Here is a 13,805-nt window from a genome sequence, read left to right as displayed (position 1 = left end):
CACAAAAATAACTGTGTAGATGCACCAGGGGCCCTTTTGCAGACAGAACGGATCAAAAGATCGATCCACTTTTATGTGTATATGCAATCTGTTGACAGAAGTTTTGTTGGAATGGTAGTGTAACTGGAGCCATACACTGCTTTTCGTCATGGATGAGAGACTTGAGTTTTAGGAGAAAGGATATAGCCACGACAGAATTGAAATGGGCCCCAATGAACTCTAATTCCTGTACCAGTGTTAGTGTGGACATTACAGCATTTACTTGAAGGCCTAACCTTGTGAAGAGGTTCACCATGTATTCGGTGGCTTATGCTGCGTGTCTTCTCACTGCTTTCAGCAGACAGTCATTCAAGGAATATAATAATTGTGTATCTTCAAAGGCAGGCTGCAACCACTGCCAGAAACTTGCAAGAAAACCCAAGGGGCAGTGGATAAGGCAAAAAGGATACTGCATTGGAAATAGCCTGGTCCCGTAGTAAATTAAAGAAATCTGTGATGTGAGGGCTGCATTGTTTTATGAAAATATGCATTGCAGAAGTTGAGGGCAGAGAACAAATCCTCTCTTTCTAGTGTTCGGATTATAGTGCCTAGGGTGAGCACTCTGAATTACTGTGTCTTGACAAACTTGTTGAGCTACCAGTAATTGAATGTTAGCCTCCACCATCCACATTTTTATTTTGTGAGAAGATAGTGGGAATAAAATTCTCTCCTTCTGTATTTTGCTGGCATGGGTTCCACCACTCCTAGGTGGATATGGTGTTATCTTCTAGCACAGTAAGTACTCATGAGATGTGTCTCTGAAGAGGGATGGGGAGGGAGAGTGGAGGGAAGTCAAGTAACAAGTTTGTACAATTTCTAGCACTAATTTGTCATATGTTATTGTCTTCCAAATTGGATAAAATAAAACGAGGTGGTCCCCAAAAGGTTGGGAGGGAGGGGTTGTCTCCAGCACAGATAGATCTGCCGTTCTCAGATCATCAACCAAAGCTTCACATTTGTTGCTTGGTGGCTTATGGTTGATACATAATGGTTGAAGTACATTGCACTCCCTTTAAGTCAAAGGCTTAGTTTGATCCAGCACGCAGCAGGTCGCTGCAGCACAGACTGGAACCCCCACGCATTCTGCTGTACACTTATTTTTAATTTCAATATTTTAAGTTGAAAACACTAGCCGTTAGAGAAATTACATCCCATTTATATTTCCCAGTGTATGCGAATAGGGTTGCTTCCTCAGACATTCTAAGTTTTACAGCTAAGGTAGCCAGCTCCTGAGATCATGTATAAACATGAAATAGAGGATGACCATGTGATCAAAGAGGTATTTCTACAGTAATTAAGTACATTTTTCTACAGATTCTATTAAATGTTAGATGCCTGACACGAAAAGTCCAAATTTTTCAAACCTACATTTCTAACCTTAAGTTTTCCAGCACTAAAGGAAGACACATGGCCTACTCCATAAGATGCTGCTTGATCCACAAGTCTCTTGACACCTGCTTTCTCATCTTACACAACTTATGGATGGAGCACCTTTCCGTATTGTGGCCTTTTCTCAGTCACAAACTCCAAGGCCATATCTACACGACACAGTTTTGTCAACAGAGTGGCCTTCTGCCTACAAAACTCAGGGGGCATCTACACACATAAAAGCCGCATCTGCACTAGCCGACTATTTCGAAGGAACTGGCCCAACTTCAAAACAGCGCACGTTGCATCTACACGTGACATCTACACATGGGACTCTGGGCCGAGGAGGAGGTGCTACAGGTAATGGGGAGCAAGTGGTGGAATGCAGAAGTGTTCGCCCAGCTGGCTGAGGGCCTAGTCACCCAGGGTCAGCCTGCCTGCACTCCTGACCATGTCAGGAGTAAAGTCAAGGAGCTGCGGCAAAGTTACGCCGGGGCATGGGACATGGCCAGCCGGTCTGGAGCCACCCCCGTCGCCTGCCCCTATTACAGAGAGCTCAGGGAAAACCTGGACCCCTGGTACACCTCCTCCTCCCTGATCACCCTTGATACAATGACCAAGGAGCCCCAGCAGGCCTTGGAGCTGGAGTCCAACCCGAAGCCCAGCCCTGCACCCCAGGAGGAGCCCATCCCTGGACAGCAGAGGAGGGGTCCTGGGACAGGGAGCTCCTGATTGACCTTCCCCCCCGCAGTTCCAGTAGGGCATCTGCCTGATGGATATCCCCCGACTGCAGGAGTGAACCATCAGGTATGTACCCCCCCAGGGTGCAGACTCCTGAGTGCCGGGTCGGGGGCAAGGGACACAACCAAGGCCCCCTCACACACCCAGCCAGACCATGGCCCCAGGACAACGGCACAGCCCCCAGGGCCCGTCAGCACCCACCCCCATGGAGAGCACCAAGCCCCATGCCTGGGGGGCCTGAACCCCCCGAAGTGGGCCACATACAGGGACACCATGCCCATGGCTGGGGGATGGGGACCCAGCACTGGGGTGGAGGCGGGCACAAGAGGTGTGGGCCAGGGCCCAGTACTAACACTTGTCCTTTCTTTTTCCCGCTCTTTCGGCGGTCGCACCATCTGAGGGCCACAACAGCACTGTGATGTCCATGGTGCTGGACAGCCCACCAGGGACATCACACCATGACAGCCAGCCAGAGTAAGGACCAGAACTGGGACCAGCCCACCACCACCACCACCACCAGAGCCAGCCACGGGCGGCTGCTGACTCCCAGGTCCTTGCCACCCTCTGGGGCTAGGTGGAGGAGCACCGCCTCCAATTGGAGGAGGGGGTGCTGGCCTGGCACCAGGAGGTCCTTTATGCGGACTTTTGACCACATCGCTAGGACCTTGCACAGGATCACAGACCAGCTACCTACCCCCATTGCTGCAGCCGCTGTCCCTCCCAGCAGCCCCCCTGCACTAGAGCCCCCTGAAGAGGACTGCAGAGCTCTGGAGCCGGCCCGGCCATATTTGCTGGTCCTCCTGGTTCCCATCCGGCCTCGACGGAGACTCTGGACCCCTCAGGGGTTGTGCTCCTCCACCCCAGATGAGGGGCTGTGAGGGGCCAAGGACAGGGCCACACAGGCCCTCCTCAACTGTACATAGTTCCCCTGCAACTCTGTTGTAAATAGTTGTGTCCCATCCCCAAGGTAGCATTCCCCCAGCCCCTCTGCACATAGTTCCCACAGACATACATTCCCCTAAATAATTGTTTAACATGTTTGGGTTCCCAAATATTAGTTCACTGGTTTATTTTTCAAAATGTATTTTGTGTGATCTTTGGGGGGCAGCGTGAGGGAGGCCAGCCAGGGATGGGCAGGGCAGCACTCACCCCACACCCTGGTCAAAATAGGCCCGCAGGTCCTCCCAGACCCAGACCCCTTCGTGGTGGCCCTGGAGACTGGGGGGCAGTGGCTGGCTGGAGGTAGTGCCGGCGTCCACAGCCCACCCCTGCACAAAGGCCTTGCCCCTTGCTTTCCACCAGGTTGTGGAGTGTGCAGCATGTGCCCACAACCTGGGGGACGTTAGGGAAGCCCACATCCTGGCAGCCAAGGAGGCAGAGCCAGCAGCCCTTGAGGCGGCTGAATACCCACTCGCCCAGCTGGCAGGCACAGTTCAGGCAGCCATTGAACCCCTCCTGGCTGGCATTGAGGTGGCCTGTGTATGGCTGCATAAGCCAGGGCTGGAGAGCGTAGGCCACATCTGCCATGATGCAGAGGGGCACGGCGGTGTCCCACAGAGGGCTCTCCCTCTGGGGGATGTAGGTCCACACCTCCAGCCAGCAGTGAAAGCCCTAGTTCCTAAAAATACTGGCATCGTGAGTGGTGCCAGGCCAACCAACATGTGTGTCCTGGAAGGGGGCACAGGTGTCCACCATGGCCTGGAGGACCACTGAGTGGCAGTTCTTCCTGTTTATAAAGCGCCCTCCGCTGTAGTCTAGAGCACAGATGGGAATGTGGGTCCTGTCCAGGGCCCCAAAGCAGTTGGGGAACCCCATGCCAACAAACGCAGATATGGCTGCATCCAGGCCCCCAGCTGCAGGAGCCTGTGGAGCAGCAGGGCATTCAGCACACGGAGAACCTGCTGGGAGGGGAGGAAGGACATGGGCAACCGGGAGGGTGTGCCTGGCCCTCCTCTCCGCCCTCCACCAGGCTGCCCCTGCTCTGGCCCCCAATGAGTCCCTGCTGGGGCCTCCTTACCTCCATGATGATGGCCCCAACAGTGGCCTTGCCCACACCAAATTGGTGTCCTAAGGATTGGTAGCTGTCTGGAGTGACCAGCTTCCAGACACCAATGCTGACCCATTTCTTGATGGTGATGGTGTACTGAATGGGGGTGTTGTGGTGTCTCAGGGTAGGGGTGAGCCACTGGCAGAGCTTCATGAAGGTCTGCTGGCGCATCCAAAAATTCTGAAGCCAGTGGTCATCCCGCTCCACCAGGACCAGGCGCTCCCCCAACTCTGAGGTGGTGGGGTAGTTCCATAGCTGGCAGAGGACCCAGCAGGGCGGGGGGGGGGGGGGTGACCAGAGGGGCCCCATGGTCTGGGACAGCCCCTTCATCTCCCAGGGAGGGCTTGCCTTCCAGGAGGTGCTGGGCAGCCTCCTGCACAGTGCCAAACAAGGCAGCCCCTGCCTCCATGACAGTCCTGAGGGCTTCTGGCTGCTGCTACTGCTGAGGGTCCACAGCTGTGTGCACATGCTCTGCAACTCTGTGTCAGCTCCGCAGGCCTCGTGCTGTGCAGGCCAAGTGGGTCTGGGAGGGGCCCTTTAGGGAAGCGGCTTGCTCTTGCCCTGGAAGCACTAGTCCGTCCTGTGACCCCGTCCACAGGCTTTCCCAGACCCTTATATTGAAAGGGGTCACTTTGGTGTGTAGACGCTCTCCTGAAGGGCCCCTTTCGATGTTTTGCATCACTACATCGACGTTGAACATCAATGGCGCCAGCCCTGGTGGATGTTATGCAGCGACGTAGCTTATTTCAATGTCACTACTTCAAAATAAGCTACTTCAACACAGCATTCTCGTGTAGACTTAGCCAAAGCGTTTCGTCAGAGTCTCAACGAAACCCAACATTTGCCTTGACAGCGTTATCCCTCTCAGCTTTGAGGAATAACACTCTGTCAACAAAGTTCTGTCGATAAAAAGTGCAGAGCAGACACCTCTGTTGACAGATAGGGCTTCTAGTTCACTGGGCAGCCCTGTTTGCAAAGCTTTTGGTCAGTCGTTCTAGTGAGAGAGGGCAGGGCAGTCTGGCTGCTCTGTCATCAAAGCAGATTGCTCTTTCAATGTTCTTTTATGTGTTGATGCGCTCTGTTGGCATAATTTTGGTCAACACAACTCTGTCGACAGATGTTGCTATTGACAGATGCTTCTAGTGTAGACATAGCCCAAATGTATGGGGGCTAGTAGTAAGGATCACTACCTATACAATAGGCAGTGTTTAAAGCCTGGAAAAGGCTAAATCCTTCTTACTACTAAGATCGAAGGACAGGGCTCTAACAATAAAAACTACCTACCACAAAAATCAAAAAAACCCACTGCTAGAAAAATGAGGTCAGACACAACATAGAATGTTCTGACTCAACATAAGATGTTGTGCAGATGGTCAGAAGGAACTGGGGGAGTCGGCACAGCACTGCCCTTCATAACGCCATGGCACTGCCTGTCACTAAAGAGCCAGAGCACTGTTCCTACAGGTGCTGATAGATCGAGTTCTCTGGCTTCACTATGCTGCATAAAACTGAGTGAAATACATGTCTGCCACCTCAAGTGGCAGCTTAGATTGTGGAGCACAGTTCTATGGAAATGGGGTGAATTACTCTACAGATGTTGTATGTTGCTACAGTTGCATACTTCACAATGGAGCATTCAGCCCAGGACAGCATTTAAGGACACATACAGTCAATGAAACCCACATGTCAAAAGACAAATGAAGGGCAGAGTGAGATCACAGCCTCTCTCCCATGCAACTCCTAAAAAATGTTAATTTTCTAAAAATAAAAGTGGCAAAAAATTCCATTTTTGAGCTTCTCCCTATCCAAGACAGGAAATCCATGAGAGATGCAGTAGCTTCTGCAACTCCTGCATTGAACACAAAGACTATGTGCACGCCGGCACTTCAAAGTTGATGCAGGGGAGAATTAGCCTAATATTCACTGCAGCACTTCATTAGTAATCTCCCATTACCCTGATTTCCATGCCCCCTTCGAAGATGGGGGAAAGTGGGGGGGGGGGCGGGGTGTAGACAAGCGCAAACAGGGTCAGGGTCACCAGGAAGACAGGAAAATAAATTTGCAGAAGCATCTTTCCAAGCAGCATTACAGACTCTGGCCACAGACTGAGGCCTGAAGGTCCTCCAGACTGGTCTTCTGTGGAAATGATAAGCACACATGGCAGTCCTATCTGCTCCTTAATATTACAGGACCAGAAATCAGGATTTGACACTAAGAAAAAAATCTGATGTTAGTTTTGTTAAACTAAAGCAGTGAACAAAAGTTAAGAGTTGTTAAGAGAATGTTTAAATATAAATTGCTTGGTTTTGTACTGTTGAATGTGTATGTGCATAAAAATAAATTCATTTTTAGTTTTTAATCTATGGTAAGAATTTTTTTTGTTTTTTTAATACTGCATCTTCCACAGCTATGCATGATAACAATGTTATCATTTTAGTGCATGAGATAGGAAATGAAAGTGACCATCTAAAGATATTGAAAATGCTATAAACAAAGCAAGCTTTCACATGTGGAAAGTAAGCAAACAGAGGTGTGCTGAGGCATATTTTCCCCTATAGCCTCTTTTTAGTTATAATAATGTGATGTGTATTGGTGTTCCTTTCAATTAAAAAGAAATCTGAACCAGAATAAAGATTGTTTTACAGGAGTGGGAGATTTGGAAAGTTAAGGCAAATCTACAGAATGCAAAAATAAAAAAGGAAGCATCTTTAAGAAATCCACTGGTTGAGGACTGGGAGATACTGTCAATCTTTTTATAGGTAACAGACAATTTTTAATGAGAGGTAAGAGTCAACCCAAATAACAGAAGCGTTAAAGAGTGCCCTCCTCAGACAGCTGACTCTACCAGTATAGTTTTATAAATTACTGTATCTTTACTTCTTTCTTGAATTTAAAAGTTTATAATACGAGCTCTTAGATTAGAAAGAAAAATCCTATCAATTTTCACAGTACATTCTCCAAGAATACATGAGCTGACCTTCATTAAGTCAAACACTAAAATCCTTGACTGAGCTCACAAAACAAAGCCTGGAGTAAAATGAAAGAACTGCGAAAGATACTTCTAAAGAACTATATCAGATAGCAAGACAAGCTTAGCAAATACATTCCCCGTTCAGGACTCTTTATCTAGAAACCTGTAATTACAAATTAAATACATGTAGCTGCCACTTCCTAGGGGCCATCCTTTGTGAATTGTGCACGGAATTAATCCATTGTGTGCAAGTGTACATTTTGTTATTCATTAATCATTCAAAAATGTGCACACAAATTACATGCTAGCAGATTCTATTATAAAACACAAGAGACTGTATTTCAGTCTGATTCATGCCATTTTCAACACTGGATGAAGGTAGTTTTTAAGATATTGTAACTGTATTTGTACACTCATAGGAAAATTAGTAAGTATCAAGTTTAAAATAAATCTAAAAATCTGCATGGATTTCAGATATAATTTTAGTAAGACAATAGGCTCTCTAATGGAGACATGTCTATTTTATTAGCCCACAAAATGAATAGCAGTGTGAAAATATTTTAAAAAACCCAAAACCCTAAGTCATGTACTTACATGAGATAAGATAGCAAGCTGCTGGTGACACATCACTGCATTCCTATTAGCCACCATGAAGTATCTCTGGGTGCGTCTCCTCTCACGCTCCAGCTTCTTCTCCAAAGCCAAGTGAGAGGTGGATAAGACATCTAAATACTTCATCATCATATCAGATATCATTGAACTGACTTCTACTATGTCTGGACGAGTCTCTGCATCAGGGGTCAAGCACCTATTGAAAGACCCATTACCTAATGAAAATTCTACACATAACTACACAGATTTATGCTTAATATCACTAGCACATATTCAATGGTAATTATTAGTGCTAATACTGGGCAGCAGCTGGAATAAAACTGAAATCTAGTATGTCAACAGCTTGACATTTCTAAAATTAATAAAACCCAACCAACGAAATTTATGTAAGTGTTAGACTGGTACAGAACAATTCAGTACAAAGTAAGAACACCTGCTAACTCACCTATAGAAATATTATGGTGAAAGTCCTCATAATAGTAATTTTTTAAGCATTGTTCTCACATTCAGTATTGTCTGACATATTGCAGTTAACTGTACAGCAGCATTATGTTAATACATTACAAGTCTACACCTGATACTGAAAGAAGAGCAGCAGAGAAGAGGACAACAGCCAACAGCTGAGTGTCTGCACCCAAGGTATTTTCAACCAGCTTAGTTCAAGTATGTGGATACAAGAATCAAAACACACTTACTGGAAGAAAAATAAAATCAGAAAATGTTTTTGTTATTCCTAAAAGAGGAATTTTAATAAACATATCCTACATTTCTAGTAACACCTTATACAATGTTGTATGCAGTACATAGGAAAACAAGTCTATTTACATTTCTCTGTCCCAAATGTTCAATATCTTTATGGTGCATGTCATTCTATTCCTTTCCGACGTACTCAAACTTTCACACATTTCTCCTTTTAACAGATGTAATCTTACTTGCTTTTTTAAAAAGTGGAAATCAAAGGGAATTTTATTTTCTTCTCTTCAACCCCCTGAAATCTGAGAACTGCCAAGAATCATGTGAGCTGCAAAAGGCCTTTAATGGATCATTAATCGGCAGCATGGAAGAACTGATTTATTCATCAGTGAAGAACTAAGAGATAAATATTGAACGATGGATTTAATTACAACTGTGATTTCACAGCTTTTTTCGGCAATAACTTCTTATATTTACAAATTTCACCTAATATATGAAACATAAATTACCAGTTGCAATATAAAGCTATTATTTATTTGCTCTTCACTGGGTGAAAAATTGATACCTGGCATATTTATAGCCTCCCTTGTGACAAAGTCAGTCTTATTTCTGGGCCTCTGGCCTCTATTCAGCCCACTGGACCCACTTAAGGGCCCAGTTGCCCTTGCTGGGGTGAGCGGTGGTCTGGGGGGAACCCAGCCCCTGCCCACTCATGCCCGCTTCCAGCCCAGGGACCCTATGCAACTGCTAGGGGGACCAGCTGACTCCCTTAGCACAGCACCTCTTCTCCCTGGGCCACTTCCCCAGGCAATTCCCCCTGGTACCATCTACAGGCTGTAGCTGTAACAAGCCCCACTCTCAATCCGCTGCAGCTCCTCACTCTCCCTCTGTGGTTTCTGGTGTTGGTGTTCCTGTTCCTTTCTTCTGCTCCTTTCCAACCTGCTGTCTCTCACTACTTCTGCTCTTCTCACCACTCTCCACTTGCCTCACACACTCTTGCCCCACCCTGCCCCCTGTGAAGGGCTTTTAAAGGCCTCTTATTAGGTCCACCTTGGAGTCAGCTGACCCCATTTAGCCTGAGCCATCTCCTGCCCAGCTGCCTGTGACTGCCCTGCTGTTGGTCCACAAGCCCTTCTGCTTCTTTGGGCTTCCTCTGTGGGGGGCCCTCCATCCCGGCCCTGCCACACCCTGTTAGGAACAGGTATTACAACTCAGTCCTCTGAAGTGAACAAGTCCAGCTTCCTTAGCTTTTATTCATAGATCTTACTTTTCATACATCTCTTATTTTTGCTGTTTCCCTTGAACTCTTCTCACTTTATTGAAATCCCTTTGAAGGTGTGAAGCAAAACCTGAACACAATACTTCAGTTGACCAATACTAAAGAATGCAGAATATTCATCTGGTTTATGATTACCACAACTGTTAATATCACCCTGAGTATTCATGCTAGTGAAACCTTATTCTCAGGTTCTTTCATATGTTATGTTATGACTTTCAGAATGTGGATAAATTGATGAAAAGTTCAATTATATGGATAATTTTATGGGATTATTAGTGAGCAGGCTGCAGTAGTGAACATGTGTATAGTTGAAAAAGGTAACAATAGTGGGCCCTCAAGCAGATACTTTCTTTTAGAAAAATTTTTAAATTACTATGCATATATGAATAAGAGGGAGGAAGACGGAAATAGAGGGACAGATTGTAGTGGCACAGCTGCCTCACTTCAGCCAGGAGAAGTTAAAGCAGGCTAGCGGGGGCCTGCGTGGAGTCCCAGCCAATGACAAAAAGGCTCTCAGGGAGCCATTCATACAGCAGCTTGCTGGGGCAGCCCTGTTTATAAGGAGCTGCTTAGCAGAGTAGTGAGCAGCCTGGTCCTGACCTGGGAGGGTGTAGGACTGGTTCCCTGAGAAAAAGCTCCTTTAGGGGAGCTAGAGAAAGAGGCTCTGCCCTGACTTCTGTCAGGCTGTAGCTTTGATACAAAGGCTAAGAAAGTGCAAGGGGCCACAGAGAAGTGACCCAGGGAATGAAGACTGTAGAAGGGAGTGAAGGAGGGCTGGACATGGCTGTTGACAGAAGGTCTCCTTGGTCAGGACCCAGAACAGTGGACAGGTCTGCATGTCCTCACTCCCCGTTCCCTCTTGCACCACCTTACCACGTGAGTGTGGTGAATACACATGGCAGCTTATCCCTTAGATCATGGTTTCCCAAAGGGGAGGGGTGTATGAAAAAATTCGGGGGGGTGAGGTGACCCAGCAGCCCCTTTATTCCCCCTACTCCAAGACAGAGCTGGCCTTTGCTTCCAGCTCTCAGCCCCTGCTATTTTACGCGGGCAACCCAGCGCAGCTGCTATAAAAAACAAGCTGCCAGCAAAGACCCACGTGGAGCTAGCTGCCTCCTGCAAAGGAGCGTGGGTTGCAGTGGAGGGAGGAGGAAGAGGATGGGGTTAGATGGGGGCTGGGGGAGCCTGGCCTGAGGGAGATGGGGTAAGAGTGGGGGGTGGTGGGTGCCTGGCTTTCGGGGAGGGAGTGGGAGGGGCTTGGGTGGGTGGCTTGTGGGGCTCAAGCAGCTAGCCCCAGCAGCACAGGGCTTGGGCAGCTGGCCGGCCCGGGCTTGGGCTGGTGGGCAGGCAGCTGGTCCCAGCTTGGGCTGGCAGGGAAGAAGTGCTACGTATTATTCTTCCATTTTTGTAAATATACGCCTGTGAAAAAAGCTTCTGACGTTTACTCACATTAAATACCAAACAAAGAAATCGACTGGATGTCAAAAAAATGATTTGCATTGTGTACTTTCATCTTTCAAGCCTGGGATTTCCCAACTTGTGAAGAAAACGCAGCATCATCCTTCACATTAAACTCATTTTGTTTCTGTGATTTTTGATGTTAAATTACATTTTTATTACATTTTTGGGCCAAGAAAAATTATTTGTGTTTATTTTTATATCAAGATTTTGTGTTTATTTTAAACTACGAATTGAATTTTTGGTTAAAAGAGGGGTTGGATGATGGTAAGGAAGAGGTGGGGGGGTCGTAAAGGTCTCTCAAAAATCAAAAGAGGGGGCATGATGCTGAAAAGTTTGGGAACCACTGCCTTAGATGAAAGGCTAGACTGTGGCTGCAGGTGTGAGACTGGGGACTACTGATAAGCAGTAAGCCCCTGCATTATTTTCAGGGATCACATATCAGCAATGATGAGAGGTGGGCTGGATGACCAACTGAGAATACAGTCACTGCACCCAAGTTGTAATGTGTGGGAAAACCAAAAAATTCTCTCTTACAATTTTCAGCTTCTTCTGCATTATTTCCAATGGATCGACATACTTTCAGGGATTGGGAGGGGAATGATGAAAATGCATGGGGGAAGATGACATCAACACCAGTGAGCATACCCAGAATGCTACGGGGATGAGAGAACTGTAGGATAGCTTCCCACAATTCACTACTGCAAGTCAATACATACTTACATAGTCAATATATATGTGACTTGACTTTGTGGGGAGCAAGGTCTGAAACAAGGACCATCAATCTGAATTTATAAATTCCAAAATTAGAAGATTGATATGAATACATTTGAATTTATCTCATTGTGTAGATGCAGCCATCTAGCTTTTAATGTAGCTCAGTTTTCAGCCTAGATCTTTGCCTATGTTTGAAGTTACTTCTGTCTCTTTAATGTAGTTCTTTTGCTATCTATTAATCAACCTTTGAATGAAGTTGAAATTGCAGCCTAGCTTCCTGCCTATATTTGAAGCTACTTCCCTGTCTAGCTTTTAATGTAGTCCTCTCACAATCTTTGAATGTAGCTCAGTATTTGGCCTAACGTCCTTTCTATGTTTGAAGCTACTTCTCAGTTGATTTTAATGTAGTCCCATAACTGTCTTTGAATGTAGCTTTAAATGTAGTTCAGTTTTCAGCCTAGTTTTCCGCCTGCGGTTGAAGCTACTTTCCTGTCTAGCTTCTAATGTTGTCCTGTTGCTATTTTAGAATGTAGCTCTGCTTTCATCCTAACTTCCTGCATATGTTTGAAGCTTCTTTAACTTTAGCTTTTTATGTCTTTCTCTCACTAGCTTTGAATGTTGCTTTGAATGTAACTTTGCTTTCTGCTACCATTGAAGCTTCTTCTCAGTCTAGCTTGTAATGTTGTCCTTATGCTATCTTTGAATGTGTGTTTGACTGTAGCTCAGTTTTCAGCCTAGCTTCCTGCTACGATGGAAGCTATTTGCCAGTCTAGGTTTTAAGGTAGTCCTCCTGCAATCCTTGAATGTAGCTTTGAACTTAGCTTAGTTAGCAGCCGAGCTTCCTGCCTATGTTTGAATCTACTTCTCAGTTTCCATTTAATGTAGTCCTCTCGCTATCTAGGAATGTGTCTTTGAATGAAGCTCAGGTTTCCACCTATCTTCCTGCCTATGTTTGAAGTTACTTCTCAGTCTAGCTTTAAATGTAATCCTTATGTTATCTGTTTTCTGCGATGACGGGAGGTGGGATGAGGTCAGCTGAGAATACAGTTGCTGCACCTAAGTTGGCAATACATTGTACTGGGAAAAGAGAAGTTACTCACTGTAGGAACGATGGTTCTTCGAGATGTGTCCCCGTGGGTGCTCCACAATAGGTGTCGGGCTCGCCCGGCACTGCAGATCGGAATTCTTCCAGCAGTTTCTCCTAGATCGCGCATGCGCCGGCGCGCGCCACTCCCTTGCGCGTCCCCGGCCAAGTGCGCAATCCGGTCCCCGCCAGCTCCTTGACCAACCACCTCGGATGCTCCTGAAAGACACTAGACAGAGATCCGAAGCGGAGAGGATGGGTGGGTGGTGGAGCACCCACGGGGATACATCTCAAAGAACCATTGTTACTACGGTGAGTAACTTCTCTTTCTTCATCGAGTGTCCCCGTGGGTGCTCCACAATAGGTGACTACCCAGCAGTAACCCAAAATAGGAGGTGGGTAATCGGTTTATGTGCAGCTTGCCCCCAAAAGGACTGCTGTCGAGAGGCGGGTATCCTCGTGGAATACCCGATGTAGGGCATAATGCCTGGCGAAGGTGTCATAGGATGACCAGGTTGCTGCTCTACAGATGTCCTTCAACGCAATGTCCTTAAAGAAGGCTGTTGAAGCCGCCACCGCCCTGGTGGAGTGAGCCCTGGGCGGGGCCAGCAAAGGAGTCTTTCGAAGCTCGTAGCACATTTTTATACAGGACACAATGTGCTTTGAGATTCTCTGTGAAGAGAGACCTTCTCCTTTTGACCTGGGAGCGAGAGAGACTAGAAGCCTGTCCGTTTTCCGGAAGGACTTAGTTCTGTCTATGTAGAAGGCCAACACCCTCCTCACATCCAGGAGATGC

The 13,805-nt window shown here is 46.9% G+C and overlaps 1 protein-coding gene across 7 annotated transcripts in view; it reads right to left on the bottom strand.

The window, feature by feature from the left end:
• Positions 1-13,805, bottom strand: part of NEK10 (NIMA related kinase 10) — a 244,257-nt gene that overhangs the window by 80,444 nt on the left and 150,008 nt on the right. For all 7 annotated transcript variants that reach the window (XM_074984426.1, XM_074984427.1, XM_074984430.1 and 4 more), the window contains one exon: positions 7,761-7,974. In XM_074984426.1, the coding sequence (XP_074840527.1) occupies positions 7,761-7,974 (214 nt within the window). The remainder of the gene's footprint in view (positions 1-7,760; positions 7,975-13,805) is intronic.

The sequence above is a fragment of the Carettochelys insculpta genome, chromosome 2 (assembly GCF_033958435.1).
Source record: "Carettochelys insculpta isolate YL-2023 chromosome 2, ASM3395843v1, whole genome shotgun sequence".
NCBI lineage: Eukaryota > Metazoa > Chordata > Testudines > Carettochelyidae > Carettochelys > Carettochelys insculpta.
The sequence above is the reverse complement of the archived record's forward strand: the minus strand, read 5'-3'. Positions and strand labels throughout refer to the sequence as shown.